The sequence below is a fragment of the Coffea arabica genome, chromosome 10c, assembly GCF_036785885.1.
Source record: "Coffea arabica cultivar ET-39 chromosome 10c, Coffea Arabica ET-39 HiFi, whole genome shotgun sequence".
NCBI lineage: Eukaryota > Viridiplantae > Streptophyta > Magnoliopsida > Gentianales > Rubiaceae > Coffea > Coffea arabica.
Window position 1 is genome coordinate 51035036 of NC_092329.1, and position 13843 is coordinate 51048878.

General features: G+C 35.4%; 2 protein-coding genes across 2 annotated transcripts; one reads left to right on the forward strand and one right to left on the reverse strand.

Moving 5' to 3' along the window:
• Positions 1-207: 207 nt before the first annotated feature.
• Positions 208-8482, reverse strand: LOC113715115 (small RNA degrading nuclease 5). Its single transcript, XM_027239286.2, has 14 exons — positions 8288-8482; positions 7478-7534; positions 7303-7368; positions 6409-6542; positions 6202-6314; positions 5384-5512; positions 5209-5276; positions 4608-4667; positions 3944-3999; positions 3085-3145; positions 2743-3010; positions 1445-1626; positions 1070-1365; positions 208-596 (listed from the first exon to the last, which is right to left on the reverse strand). Exons 1-14 carry the CDS (start codon positions 8420-8422, stop codon positions 473-475), a joined length of 1749 nt encoding a protein of 582 aa, XP_027095087.1. The 5' UTR covers positions 8423-8482; the 3' UTR covers positions 208-472.
• Positions 8483-9826: 1344 nt separating this feature from the next.
• Positions 9827-13494, forward strand: LOC113713258 (uncharacterized). Its single transcript, XM_027236938.2, has 5 exons — positions 9827-10080; positions 10187-10316; positions 10851-11051; positions 12145-12312; positions 12890-13494. The coding sequence occupies exons 1-5, from the start codon at positions 9947-9949 to the stop codon at positions 13325-13327; spliced, it is 1071 nt and encodes a 356-aa protein (XP_027092739.1). The 5' UTR covers positions 9827-9946; the 3' UTR covers positions 13328-13494.
• Positions 13495-13843: the final 349 nt, after the last annotated feature.

Here is a 13843-nt window from a genome sequence, read left to right on the forward strand (position 1 = left end):
TCCCTTGATTTTTAGGCATGCTCCAAAGACTTAAACTAATGTAGAACTTATTTTCAAGGCATAAGCAACTATGGTACACCGGATGATCCATCTTTCTTTTCGACGAAAAAGCTCCCCAAGGAGACTTTACTAGATTGAATCAATAATGACGAACCCAATTAGGGGAAAGAGGGACTATAGAGGGAGCCACACTTTGCAAAGATCAGCAGAACAAATTAGCTTATAGCTCTATAAAGCTGAAAGGCCAGGAAATGCATTGCCCTTTTCAACAGGAGTGATTTACAAAGGTTAGAAAGTAGGAACCCTAAGAATGGTTCACAACATGATTAAACATGTAGACGGCTCCCATGAAAATTGCCGTATCAGGGCATGCAAAACCCTTGTCAAGATTTGCATAATTCTACACCTTATAAATCAAATGTACACCTTGTTTCTATGCATCGCGAGATTTTGACACAGAATGAGAGAGCCATTAGTGCTTCACACCCACAAAACATAGACCTACTTCAGCTTGGGCCTGCAGCTCTTCCAAAACTTTCACAAGCTTGTCTCGGCATAATGTAGTCTCAGTCTGCTCCGAAAGGGTTTTCCGTATTCTTCACCATGTACAAAGAAGAAGTATCAACAATAAGAAATACATAACGAATCAGCCAATCAGCTCCAGGAAAATAACAGATGTAAAATGAAAGACTTTTTGGATTGTAAAGTCATGATTTTGTCATCAAAGTAATTGAACTAAACTTCCAGGTTCTTGCTTGACCAGTAAAAACGTGAGAGAAAAAAATAAGTTAATTTTATAGGGACTAAGTTTCAATGTGCTGTGCGATCTTGAAGACAAACCAACAACTGCCTCTGCACATTTATGGATATAAACAAGAGATCTTGAAGACAGTAAAATTATTGGTTCAACGGTTCAACCATCCCAGTTTAAGTCCTTAACAACTCATGGTTGCTCAAGTACCATCTCATTCACAGATGCAAGGGAAAACAAAAAGCCAACTGCACCAGAACATCACAAGGTGAAAATGTTGTTATTAATGTATTGAAGATGACACCATGACTGAATTACCTATGAACAATTGCAGTGTCTCCATGACCCGTGCATATAATGAGCATGGAGTTTAAAGGTAGATCAGAATGGAGGCTTCTAATTCTCTCATCCATGCGACAAAGAATGTCCTTCAGTTCAGAGGTTATGCTGCATTTGATGCTTTTTCTTCCACTAGGCTTCTGGTTACATGTAAGCAAAGAAATCATCTCAGCTAGCTTCTTGTTTACATTTTCTGTGTCCTCTGCTTGTTTCATAAAGTAGCAATTTAGCTCTGCAAATTGCGTCCAGATGAAATGCACCATGTCATTTCTCACCTATCAAGGCGCAGAAATTTTAGAATATTAAGTTAATGGGTAAGGAAGAATCTTTTCTCCAAATATGCCAAAACAATACCTCTTTTCTGGCTTTTGAAAGAGCATCATCATCTGAAGACACTACTATTGAACGGGACAGCTCAGAGGAATATCGCCTCACTATAGATATACCGTCAATTATAGAGGAGGTTTTGCCATAGTCACCCAGAACCGTGAGGAGCTTTTTCCGCACAAATGATGGAGGTGAACCAAAATCAGGTCCTGAAGAGAGTAATTATAAGGCAATGAGAGCAGAGAACGCTAGGACAGTAAATCTATAAATTTTGATGAACCACTGTCTTTCAACATTAATGATTGCAATATCCAATCCCGATTATGTTCATCTGAAAAAATTCCTCCGGAGAAACCATGATTGAAAGGGTTAATAATGGTATTCTGGGTATGCATCTACCAATAAAATAATACCATGCCGTGAACTTGAAGATTATAAATTGTATCATCCTTTTGTATAAGAACAGTAAAAGACAAAAGGAACAGATGCGCCCCCTCCCCTCCATCCCCCCACCCCAAAAAAAGGGAAAACTTTTCTTTTTTCTATTTTGTTATCATAAATCACATTACATTCGAGAGAGATGCAAACAACCATTTTTCATACGACAACATGACGTAAAGAAAAGCTATTAGGCCACCGAAATTTGCTCAAACTCTAGTTAGAGCAATAATAAAAAAGACAATGTAGTCGAATACATTAGATGTAAAGAAAATGCAGAAAGGTTTGTACATGAAAACAGAAGATGCTATCAAATGACACACTGCTTATGATAAACAACAATGAAGGATGTACAAGGGACAAGAATGCTTCAAACAACAATGACTAAAATTGAGTGAAAATAGGGGGAAAAATGAAAAGGAGCTTGGCAAAAGAAATGTTGTAAATTTGGCGGTGTTTGGCCTAGAAAACCAGTTAACAGATAGCTATGACCAAAGTATGCTGAAAAAGTTTTGACCGTTAAAACATGTTTTGACGATTAAAAAAAGGTGTATGCTGAAGAATGCTCACTAGCATTGACTGTGTCCCCATGAGCAATATACAAAAGATTAAAACTTAGTCTAACATGGCACATTTCAGCTGTAATCTTGTTCGATATCTAAGAATATGAAACACAGAAATTAAAGGAGAATAGCATAATCAAAAGGAATATATAATCTAAGCAAGCAGTGTAATACGATTGAAGGTACCAAATCCAGATAGGGAAGATTACAACCTGATATAAGACATTACATGATACAAGAAGCAGTACAATAACATTTGAAATGCTCTGAAGCCTAGATGAACTATGTTGCAAATGCTTCTAGCATGAGAAGATGACCATTTACCATGTCTAATCTTCAGTAATGCCAGTTCCATTGTAGCTCTTGCATCTTCAATACTATCATGTCCATTTCCTGAATCCTGAATCTCTCTGGAAAGAAATCTCCTGCTCAGGACACGTAGGGCCGTCTTGAAAGATTTCCCCCGTGGATGTTTGTATAACACTGCTGTGTCAATCACCAAATCATGAAATATCTTCAGCGCTAACAAATCGTTCTCCAATGAATGGCCCACAAGAATAGTCTCTTTGTAAACCAATTGTAGAAATTCCTCCTGAAGATAAAAGCTGTAGAATTAGATAAATCGGGAGCTTTTCAGGTAAATAACAGAATTAAAACTCAACGAACCTGAATGTCTTTTAGAGTTGTTGTCACCCCATTTAACATCTCATCTGTTATTCCACTGTACCTAAAAATTTAGAAGAACAAAGTTTAAAGAATTATACTATTTCACAAGTATAGAGAAAATTACTCTCCAAACTGTCAAAACTGTCAAGCAGACAAACTTAGGCATGAAAACTTTGTTAGAGTGCTTTGCAACTATAGTCCTAGCATGCTAGAAGGATTAATTTGTTCACTATAGATATTAAAGGCCCTTGCACTTGCACCTTTAAACATTTTAATATTGTCTTTCCAATTCCAAATCCCCCAATCCAGTAAATGCTTTAGAAACATAACTTGAGAGAAAATGTAAAAATCAACAAATATGAAGGTCAGAGCAACTAATATCAAATGCTCCATGCAAAAATCTCAAGCATGTGTCAGAAAAACAAAAAATTATGAGCTCAACGTTCAAAAAGTTACCTCAAAGTTTTGGAAGCAAAACAGAAATCATATAAGCACCATGCCAGACATTTAATGTGTGTTGAGATAAGCTAATAAGACCCTAGAAAGAAACATTACATTTCAGACTTCAAGAACAACTGTATGTGATAGCAAATACAAACGAATATTTTTAGACATTGGTTCTCAAAATAGTGATAATATCAATTCATCATAAGGATGAAAATGAACATAAAACTAATAACATGAACATAACTATTACTGACTAAAAAAAGGGATGCATTTGCAACTTCCTAATCACCACAAAACATAAATGTTAGTTTAGAAACTAGAAACCAAAGGGGAAAAACAGCCAATAATGGCATCCTACTAAAAGGAAAGAATTAAGACAAATCTTGCAACAGATTTTGACATAAATTATTACCTAGTATTATAATCAATGATGGGATTAGAAGGTTTAATGAGTTTGTCCAACACAACCTGCAAAATTTTGAAAGGGTCAGAAAAAATACAAGAGACACATCCTTTAATATATTCATGATGTCCTACTTATGCGTAATAGTATGGAATAGAAAAAAATATGCTCAGCTGGCACCAATAGCTACAAAGTAAAAATCCACAAGCTGCAGACTAAGTCAGACCACATGCTATAGTCCACATCTTCCTTGACATCATGTACAGGTAACTAGTGCTTCTGAAACAAATCCCATAATCACAAGCTCCACTAAGCCCACGATCCATTAGATGAAATATGGTGACATTAAAGTTGAGAAGTAATAATCTGAATGAGACAATGGACAACTTTTGTGCTGTATAAAAGAAATTAAAAAATGCACATCCCTTTCTGGCATGAATATTTGATTCATACCCACTCATCCTGTACAACAGCCCAGCTACTAAATTCACTGCAAAAGTATCAAATGACTGACAACATAATCCTCACTATACCCACACCAACCCCCCAAAAAAGATAAGAAAACATTTTTTGAGTGAAATGATACCCAGGATGAATATGAATAATGAAAACAAAAAAGCATAGGACCAACATTGCACATGTTGCTGGAAGCAGCCAAATAGATGAAGCATACCTGTCCTTTGACATCTACAAGTGTCACTCGAGTAAGTTCGAACCCTTCCCTTGTAATGCACTGGAAAAATAAAGATGATATGCTAAAAGTGAAATGTGAATAGAATATTAAAAAACTAAAAATATGATTACTTCAGGCACCTTGATAGAAACAGAGTGATTCCACATGAACACATGCACAGAGAGAGAGAGAGAGAGAGAGAGAGAGAGTCATTAAATCAAACATATTGAATATTTGCATTAAACACTCTTTTGTTTTAGCTGCACACAGAAAAATTATAACTAGTTCAGTAACACAACAAAGGTAGTGAAAGAAGATGCCCAAATTTTTCCAATGATAGTATAGGAGCTTTATGAAAAGAGGCACCAATTGCCCAAGTGCTATCAACAATGAAAACAATCACATCATTAACAGTAACCTAACCAATAGGAGCCAAATTCACTATCTTAGCTATATGTAAAAGTCAGAGACAGGTCATAAAGGACACATATACGTGATTTCATCCACTTGTCGGAGCATAAGTGATGAAACATTAGCTTGAAAATAACTGATCTCGCTCTACAATTGATAAAACAAATACCACACTCAACCACCTACATACCATCTCACAGTCAAGAGCTAAAATTTCATATGGAGGAGTTGCAGGAGCTGGAAGAGTTGAACAAAAATCTGCAATGCAAAACAACATTACAAAAATCTATCTTTTTTTAGGATAGGCATTTAAAAAAGAAACTGAAAGTGAAAATTTAATGCATCAACATCAAAATCCATGGAACCTGGTCGGTTGCAGTACCCATTATCTTCTAATTCCTTAGCTGTCAGTGTGTAGTATGTCATTGGGAATGGTAGATTGTTCAGAGCATCAGTGGGGGATGGATCCCCTGACGAATTAGACGGATAAGTTCCTGCATTAAATAGGGCAGTGTTGTCAATCAGAACAAGCTCTATGCTCTTCTGAATTTAATCCACTATAGTTAGTCAATGCAATTCGAATACAATCTGAAATTGGATTCTTTACATGAAATGCATGAACTCAACTCACTTCAATCAAGAAGATAATTTTGGCCAAAAAGAAAACATCACTTAAGTTCCAGACGATTAGAAACTGCGTTACAATGCATTTGATAGACAATTCTGATTATTGGATGCTAACAATATTGGAAACAGGAAAACACAGCACACAAGAATCCCAGCATTCTAAGGTCATGTGGGAGGATTAGGTACCCATACAGCATGCATATTGATATACTAAGCAGTGATTGCTAGTTCTATGGACCAAACCTCATTCTTCTAATCACCAAGAAGAAACTTTGTCACTGCATAGACTGTCTTTAAAGTTGCATGTTAGAAATGAAATGTGCAGAAGTTCTAGAGGCAGCTGCTATTAAATCGCTCTCAGTTCGAGCTGCAGTGTCACACTTCATCTCTACTGACCCAGGAAACCACTAGATATATATCCACCAAGCAACTCATTTCCTAGATTCACACAATCATGTTTCCAATACTGTTTTCCTAGACTCAAAAGCAAAAGTACAACACAAAAAGTGCAAGTACAATTATAAAAGACAAAAAGTTAATAATATCAATAAAATACCTTGTTCAGTTGTTTGACAAGTTTTTTTCACAGAGGACTGAGTTGCTTCCCTCTTTCTTTTGGTTTTGCAGGTAAGCAGTGCATCTATTGTCTGCATTCCCTCTGATACACAACTAGAACAGAACGGACAATAGGAAATGATTATCATGTTGTAGTACCAAAACAAAAAAGCCACAGTTTTTGTTGTATTGTGTAGGCATGACCAACCTGAGAGCTAATACTGCTCGAGGAATGCCACAACATTGTTTAAAACCTTTTAGTAATTTGGACTGCGATAAGTACATAGCTGCATCAAGGCCAGGGAGATACACCATAACGACTTTTGGTATCAAGGGTTTGTTCTGCATGTTACAAAGAGCTGTTCAGTGCCTCCAGAATCAATACAAGTCTTGCAGAAAATTGATGAGGAATACCAAGCATATGGGTGAAAAGGGCAGAGGTCAAAAACACCAAAGTGCATGATAAAGCAAAACAAAATCTTTTTTCTTTATGTGAATAATTGACAAAAAATAGTTTAAATTCCAGGGCACCCCAAACAAGTCAAATCCCTGCTTCCCACCAAAGAGAGACATAACAAGTAGAAGGAACAGGGGGGAAAAAGAAACCAAAAAAAAAAAAAAAACCATCACCCAATGGGAATTACAGGAAAGAAAACTTTTTAACCAAAAACACTAGGAATTCGGCAGTTACTTGAGCCAAGAAAAAGCATGGTGGTCTGTGAACGACCCAAACCCTACAGGAAGTTCTAGCCCTCAGGTCTCTCAGAACCAAATGAGAATTGACACAGAAGAGGCACAAGCAAGAAACTTTAACAGTTTACACAAGGCCACCCTGAATTAGGACCAGGAAATAACAGGCTCAGATTGAAGGATTGATTTCTCACGGAAAGAGCCCTATCGTCAGATACCTGATCGTTAGACACTTTTTATCTCAAACAAGTTCTATATAGTTATCCAATCCCAAGCAGAGTTGAATATTAAACAACGCAGCAGAACAATGCATCTATGTGTCTCCATTTCCTGATGAGTTATCTATATTCTCACGAAATATTATTCAGACTTGAAACTTCAATATGAAGGATATATATCATAATTTCCTTACTTTGATAAAAATCCATGATGGCATGAATCCGTCACCAAGCACCCAGGTGACAAGCCCTTGCACATCCTGCATACCACATGACACATATGGAAGCAATTAATATTTTGTTATTTCCAGCTCTGCTTAAGAACTCCCTCTAGATGGGACAAAGCGCTAAAGAACTGTCCAAACCTACTTGCAAATTCAATGTCGAATTGGCATCTGGCTGCTTAAAAACTACATCCGATCTCCCCTGCATCACACAAATTAAATTCATTTCGATGCCATTATAACCAAATAAATCAAAGCACTCGGAAACTATTAGACATGTTTAACATGTACATGCGTTCCCCTACAATGATTCTCACCAATAAAGTACAGAAAAGTTTTTCAGTCAAACCCTTTGATGAAGAACCAGAGAGTAACAATAATATCAGCAAACATACGAACATTGCAATGAATGTCAGGAGAAAAAAGCGATACGATAGAACTAAACTGTCTACTCTTGAAATCTGTCTTTCTTCTCTCCCTCTCTCCTAATTGCCCAAAGATTGCTCTTATCTTTGGTAAACATAACCCAAAACTATTCTACACATACTTACCTACATTCCCCAGCTGATATCTGAAACCATGAAATCCTGGCAAACGCAGAACAAGTTTTATCTATCTAAACTGCAACTGAAACAAAAACATCTAACATTTTTTTCAAACAATTTTTCTCTATATAAACCAGAATCTCTGCCTCAAAAATCCTACTTAACATCAATATGCTCCGAGCAATTTTAAGTTCTTTACAATCAAGCCAATGTCACAAAGTCACTAAAAAGTCTAATCTTTTCCTCAATAAACAAGCTATCCCAATTAAAAAAAAAAAAAAAAAAAAACCTACAAAACTAACTGTAAATAAGCAAAACCAAAATTCTTAAAAAGGTCAACAAACCAAGAAAAGAAACAGAAATAAGCAAATTGAGAGAAAACAATGAGTAGTGGATGGTGTAGTGCATACCTCAGGGCCATATATATCAAAGAAGGACTTATTGGGTTTGCTGCTATTGCTGTTGTCGCTGGCATTCTTGCCTCTATTATACTGACAGTTATTAGTGGGTTTTTGATGTTGGGAATGATGGTTTTGAGAGTTCATAGTTGATGTTTGCCGAGAGGAAGGAGAAAGAAAGAAGTACACAAATGGCAGACGAGAGTTTTTATATAGGAGGATGGGGGAAGGAAAAGAATTACTCATTTATTTTAATTAGAAAAATGTTCATGGTATATTTGGGTAAATGGGTTATAGTTACGGGTCGGGTTAAGGTCCAGCAGGCACAATTGGTCTTTAAGGGTTAATTTAATTGGACCCTAAAAAAAAAAAAAAAAAAAAAGAAAACTGAACAAAATGGACTTGTGCCAATGTTGAGGTTTTCTAGAGGACTTAAATGTCAAAAAATTAGTAGTTATGGGTGTCAACTGTAAGGCATGAATACTTGTTTGTACATAATGATACAATATTTGCATATTTACATCATATAACAACAACAATAATTTCTATATAAGTATTCTAGATATTTTTCCTTTTTTTTTTTTTGCTGTCACATAATTTTCTTTTTCTTAAAAGTTATCTTTGGTTTTGGAAGGGAGACTCTATATTTTTTGTTTCTTTTTTCCCTCAAAAATAATGTTATACTCATTAGACGTTATTTTATCCTCCTTGCCATCTCTTCACTTGTTATTTGATTTTAATTCTTAATTCAATTTTTTTAATTCAATTCAATTATTTTTTTCCATCATATTAGATAGTCAAATTTTGACTAGGCGTAGCAAATGAGAAAAAATAAAAAATAAAAAGTTGCAAAGAAAATAACAAAAAGCATATATTTTTTTAATGTTTAATTCATGGGCATATATCACAGTCAACAAATCAAGTATACATGATTGAATTAAAAGCATAACAAGTTAGAAGTAAAGTGTGAAAAAAGGTTAAAAATAAACTAACTTAGTAAAGAAAGAGGTTTAAAGTAAATAACTTTGGTTTGGTAATACAGTGAATTTTTTTTAAATTAAAAGGAAAAAATAACTTTTTAGCAAAAACGAATTTTAAGTACAAATTTATCATCGAAGTTTAAAAGTGAATATAGAAAAACATTGTGTTAAAAATTTAAATTGCCATAGAAATAAAACTTGACATATGATAAAAATGAGGATTTCTTAACGAGGTTTTGCCTTCTCTCCGAAAATTGGACGGATAAAAAAGCAGAAATCATAGAAGATTATTTGGCAAAATTGAAATAACATTGTAATATTTTTTTATGATGTCATGTATATAAGATAAAAAGTAATTGAAAATTGTATTTAAAGTGATGAAGGTAATATTTAAAAAATTTTGTTTGCAAATCATGCTAACCAAACAGAACAAATATTTACATTGAAAGAATCTTTTTTAGGAAAAAATTAGACGGATAAAAAGGCTACTTATAAAACATATAATATGTAAACAATTTCTTTTTTTTCACGCAAAAAAAACACGCATAAAAGCTTGTACAAACTTCAAGAAAGTCATTAAACTCACGTTCCGGAGCAAACCCGAAACACGTACAGTAAAAACACAGAAGACAGAGAAAGAGAGAGAGAAGCAGCAAAAGGGACCTAAAGAAGAAGAAGAAGAAGCAGAGAGATGTCAAAGACGCTGGTGCAGCCCATAGGCCAAAAAAGATTGACAAACGTAGCAGTAGTTCGCCTCAAGAAACATGGCATTCGCTTCGAAATCGCTTGCTACAAGAACAAAGTCCTCTCTTGGCGTTCCGGCGTGTATGCCCACTCCCTGTTTTTTCTTTCTTTATATCTTTCTTGTTTATGATCTTTTTTTGTTCATTTTATTGAAATTTTTGTCGGTTACTTATTGTTTATTTAACAGAGAGAAGGATTTGGATGAAGTTTTGCAATCCCAGACTGTTTATTCCAATGTTTCAAAGGGGGTTTTGGCTAAGTCCAAGGATTTAGTCAAGGCTTTTGGGACTGATGATCAGGCCAAAATCTGTTTGGAGGTTGGTTGGATTGCAAATTCCATTTGCCATTATACTGATTAGTACCATCTTTTTATCTAATTTGTATCTTCTTCCTATTGAATCCCTGGTTTATTATCGGTTTTAGTACTATAAGATATCAAGCTTTTGTGCAACTTAGGGCTCTATTTGGTGCAGCCTTTGAGCAAAGCTTGAAGTCCTAATGCTATGTATCGTCTGTCTGGCAATCCAACTTGAATAGGCTTATAGCTTGCTACCACAGCTTTTGTTAGAGTTGAATTCCTGATTCTTGAGAATCTCTTTTCACAAGTGAATGATGCATCAAACTGGCCTTAAGAAATTTAGGCCCTTTTACTTGTGCTCTGATTTTCGGGCAGTTGAAGAAAGGGAGGAGTGCTTCCAAATTGGAAGCATTCATGTAGTAACGTTTGGTGATACAGTATACTGGACGCCGGATTTTGAAGTGACTCAAGAATAGTGTTATATTGGTAGGAATAAAAGAACTATTCACTAGACTTGGGAGCCTTGAGATAAAGGAATATGTTTCTGTTGCAGATTTTGGAGAAGGGAGAGCTACAAGTTGCTGGGAAGGAAAGGGAGTCGCAGTTGTCAAGTCAGTTTAGAGATGTAGCTACCATAGTTATGCAGAAGACTGTTAATCCTGAAACTCAGCGCCCTTATACCATAAGCATGATTGAGCGTCTGATGCATGAAATCCATTTTGCTGTGGATCCAAATAGCAGCTCAAAGAAACAGGTAACTTGGTGTGATTGTTAAAGTGAAGGAAAAGTAGCTTGGTTTGTTTGGAAATTCTATTATTTGCAAAAAGGAAAAAAAAATGATTGACAGCATCATAACACGTTTTCCAATCACTTTTTTATCTTACCAATCACCTTCTTTTTTCACATACATCACGTCACAAAAAGTGCTAAATTGTTACTCAAAAATTTTTTTCCAAATAATTTTATATCCAAACATACTGATTGCGGCACTGCATTTCTTTGAGCTTAGATCTTATTGTGGAATATGTTGCTGATTGATCAAGGATTATAGAAACTATTTTAGACTCATCCCTTTTTGTCAAAGTAAGGAGCTAAACCTCAGCTGTTTCCAGTTTTTTGGGTTTGCTAGAATGGAATTCTTTTTGTTTTGTTCCTTGGGGAAATAAGGGAAAAACTTTGTTTCATAAACTTTTTCATTTCAGTCAACTTCTACCAAATCAGGTTTTTTAAGCTTTCGATACATTTCTGGCACACGTTTTATTTTCACATTCAACACCATATATCTGTTTTCCCTTTTTGGTCTTTTTAATGTCTTTTGGTTGTAAAGTTCTAATACTCCTCCTTCTACTTTTTGATCAAGTTAGTATTTGTTGCCCGAAAAAGTTAATTACAATGGGGCGTCAGGTACATTCTTCGAATTATAAGTGGTATGCATCGATAGGCATGTGTTATTAACTCTTAAAAATTTAATAACAGTTGCTTAAAAAAATGTAATTTATCATCAAAGGTTTAACTGATTTTAGGTCCAACAGATGCAGAAACAATCCAGGTATAGAGTGGTAAAATACAACAGCTTCTGATGTGATATTAACAGTGGAATATGCATAGCACATAATTCAATATGTTTTTAGCTTTTGAAATTTTAAAGACATAAACAGGAAACAAAAATGTTGGAAAGAAAGATGCAGATCTTCCTTCTGTGAACTTGCATCTTGCGGCTTCCTGCCACTGTCAAATGTGTTTTGTGAACTCCCCAGTCACCATGAATCTAGAAGTTATTGATCTTTTTACTTGGAGAAGTCCATTTGCTATGTATTTTTAGTCTGACCTAAAGGTATGATAAACAGGCATTAGAAGTCATTCGTGAGCTTCAGAAGCACTATCCTATAAAAAGGTCTCCTATGAGGTTAAGATTAACTGTCCCAGAACAGAATATTTTGGATCTCCTGGAGAAACTCAATGGGTGGAATGTTAATGTTGTTTCAAGAGATGAAGCTGGAAGTCAAATTTCCATTGTAAGTGTCGATGGTTTATCATGATTTTATGACAGCATATGCTATTTTGTCACTGCTTTATTGTTACTTTCTTAATTGCACCAACTTCCATATCTGTAAAGTTTAATTAGTAGTGTTATGTACAATGATAAAAATAGGTATAAGTAAGGGTAGTTGGGAATTCCAGATATGGTGGATTTATGGATTCTCTAGCTGATGTCGTGAACAATTTGATGTAACATTCATTTTTGCTAAATCTACTGTACTAATTCTCATATGTATTGGAAAAAAAAAATTTTGGGGTTTTTTTTTTGGGAGGGGGGTGTTGGTTAAATCTACTGATTGCTGGAGTAGTTCAGTCCTGTGTCATCTTTGCTCAACTTTAGCTGCTTTCCTGAAAAGTTTGATGTTTTTCTGGGACATCATCAGATACATCAAGAATTATGTTTACCTTTATATTTTTTATTTCATTATGAACTTTCTGGATGCTAGATATATAACGAGGTAGTGTTATTTAGAGCCATGGATTCTGTTCTTTTCAGTTCTTTTCAGTTTTGGAGGTATATTGCTTTAACCCACTTGTCAAACAATTATACAGATCTGTGAAATGGACCCAAGCCTTTTTCGGGATTGTGATGCTGTTGTTAGGAATATGCATGGGAGGTCAGAAATTCTGGCTGTAAACGTGCATGTGGACAGTGACACCCACGTGGATCATTATGATGACCATGAAGATGAACCATCAAGCTTGCGCAGGGGTTATACCGATCCCATTCATCAACTGAGCGATCAAATGCAGAATCAGACTATTTCAAAAACTGGAAGCTCCAGTAGAGAACTAAAGCAGAATAAGTGCAGTACATGTAATGCTGTTGTGGGTGATTCAAAAGAATACAGGGAGCATTTCAAGAGTGAGTGGCATAAACATAATCTAAGGAGAAAAACTAGGCAACTCCCACCTCTTACAGCAGAAGAATGCTTGGCTGATTTGGAGCATGGGGATTCCAAGGCTGATCTGAAGGACTATTCATTTTGAAATGAGCTTAGGAATTTTGGGTTGGATGTGCTGCTTTTGTATAGGCTAGATAGGTGCGTGTACAATTCATTTGATGGCCATGAATACTTCTCCTTTCCTTCAGTTCTTGCCTACAATGATGTGTGCTGCCACATAATTTATCCTATTACTGCTATATTTTTCATGGATCTCTTTCCAAATTCAAAAGTAGGAAAGTTTAAAATTGTTGTAAAGCTGCTGTCTTTTTTAAGGCCTGCCATCCATTTCCACGGAAAAATTATCCATTGGAGTAGAAAAGCCGGATTTGTTCTTTGGAAACAACGTACAAGGATGTTCTAAACTAAAGGTTTGTTTTATTTGTTTTTGGAAACAACGTACAATTGAGGCTTTATTCTCATGATTATGTGTGACATTTGTCATAGCGGCAACTAGAATTTATACCTGTGATATGTCAGGTAGTTCTAACTAGGTTTACCAATTTCGGACCACTCTACAAGAAGCTGGCTCTTTCTTCCAAAATTCTGCTGGACAACACCT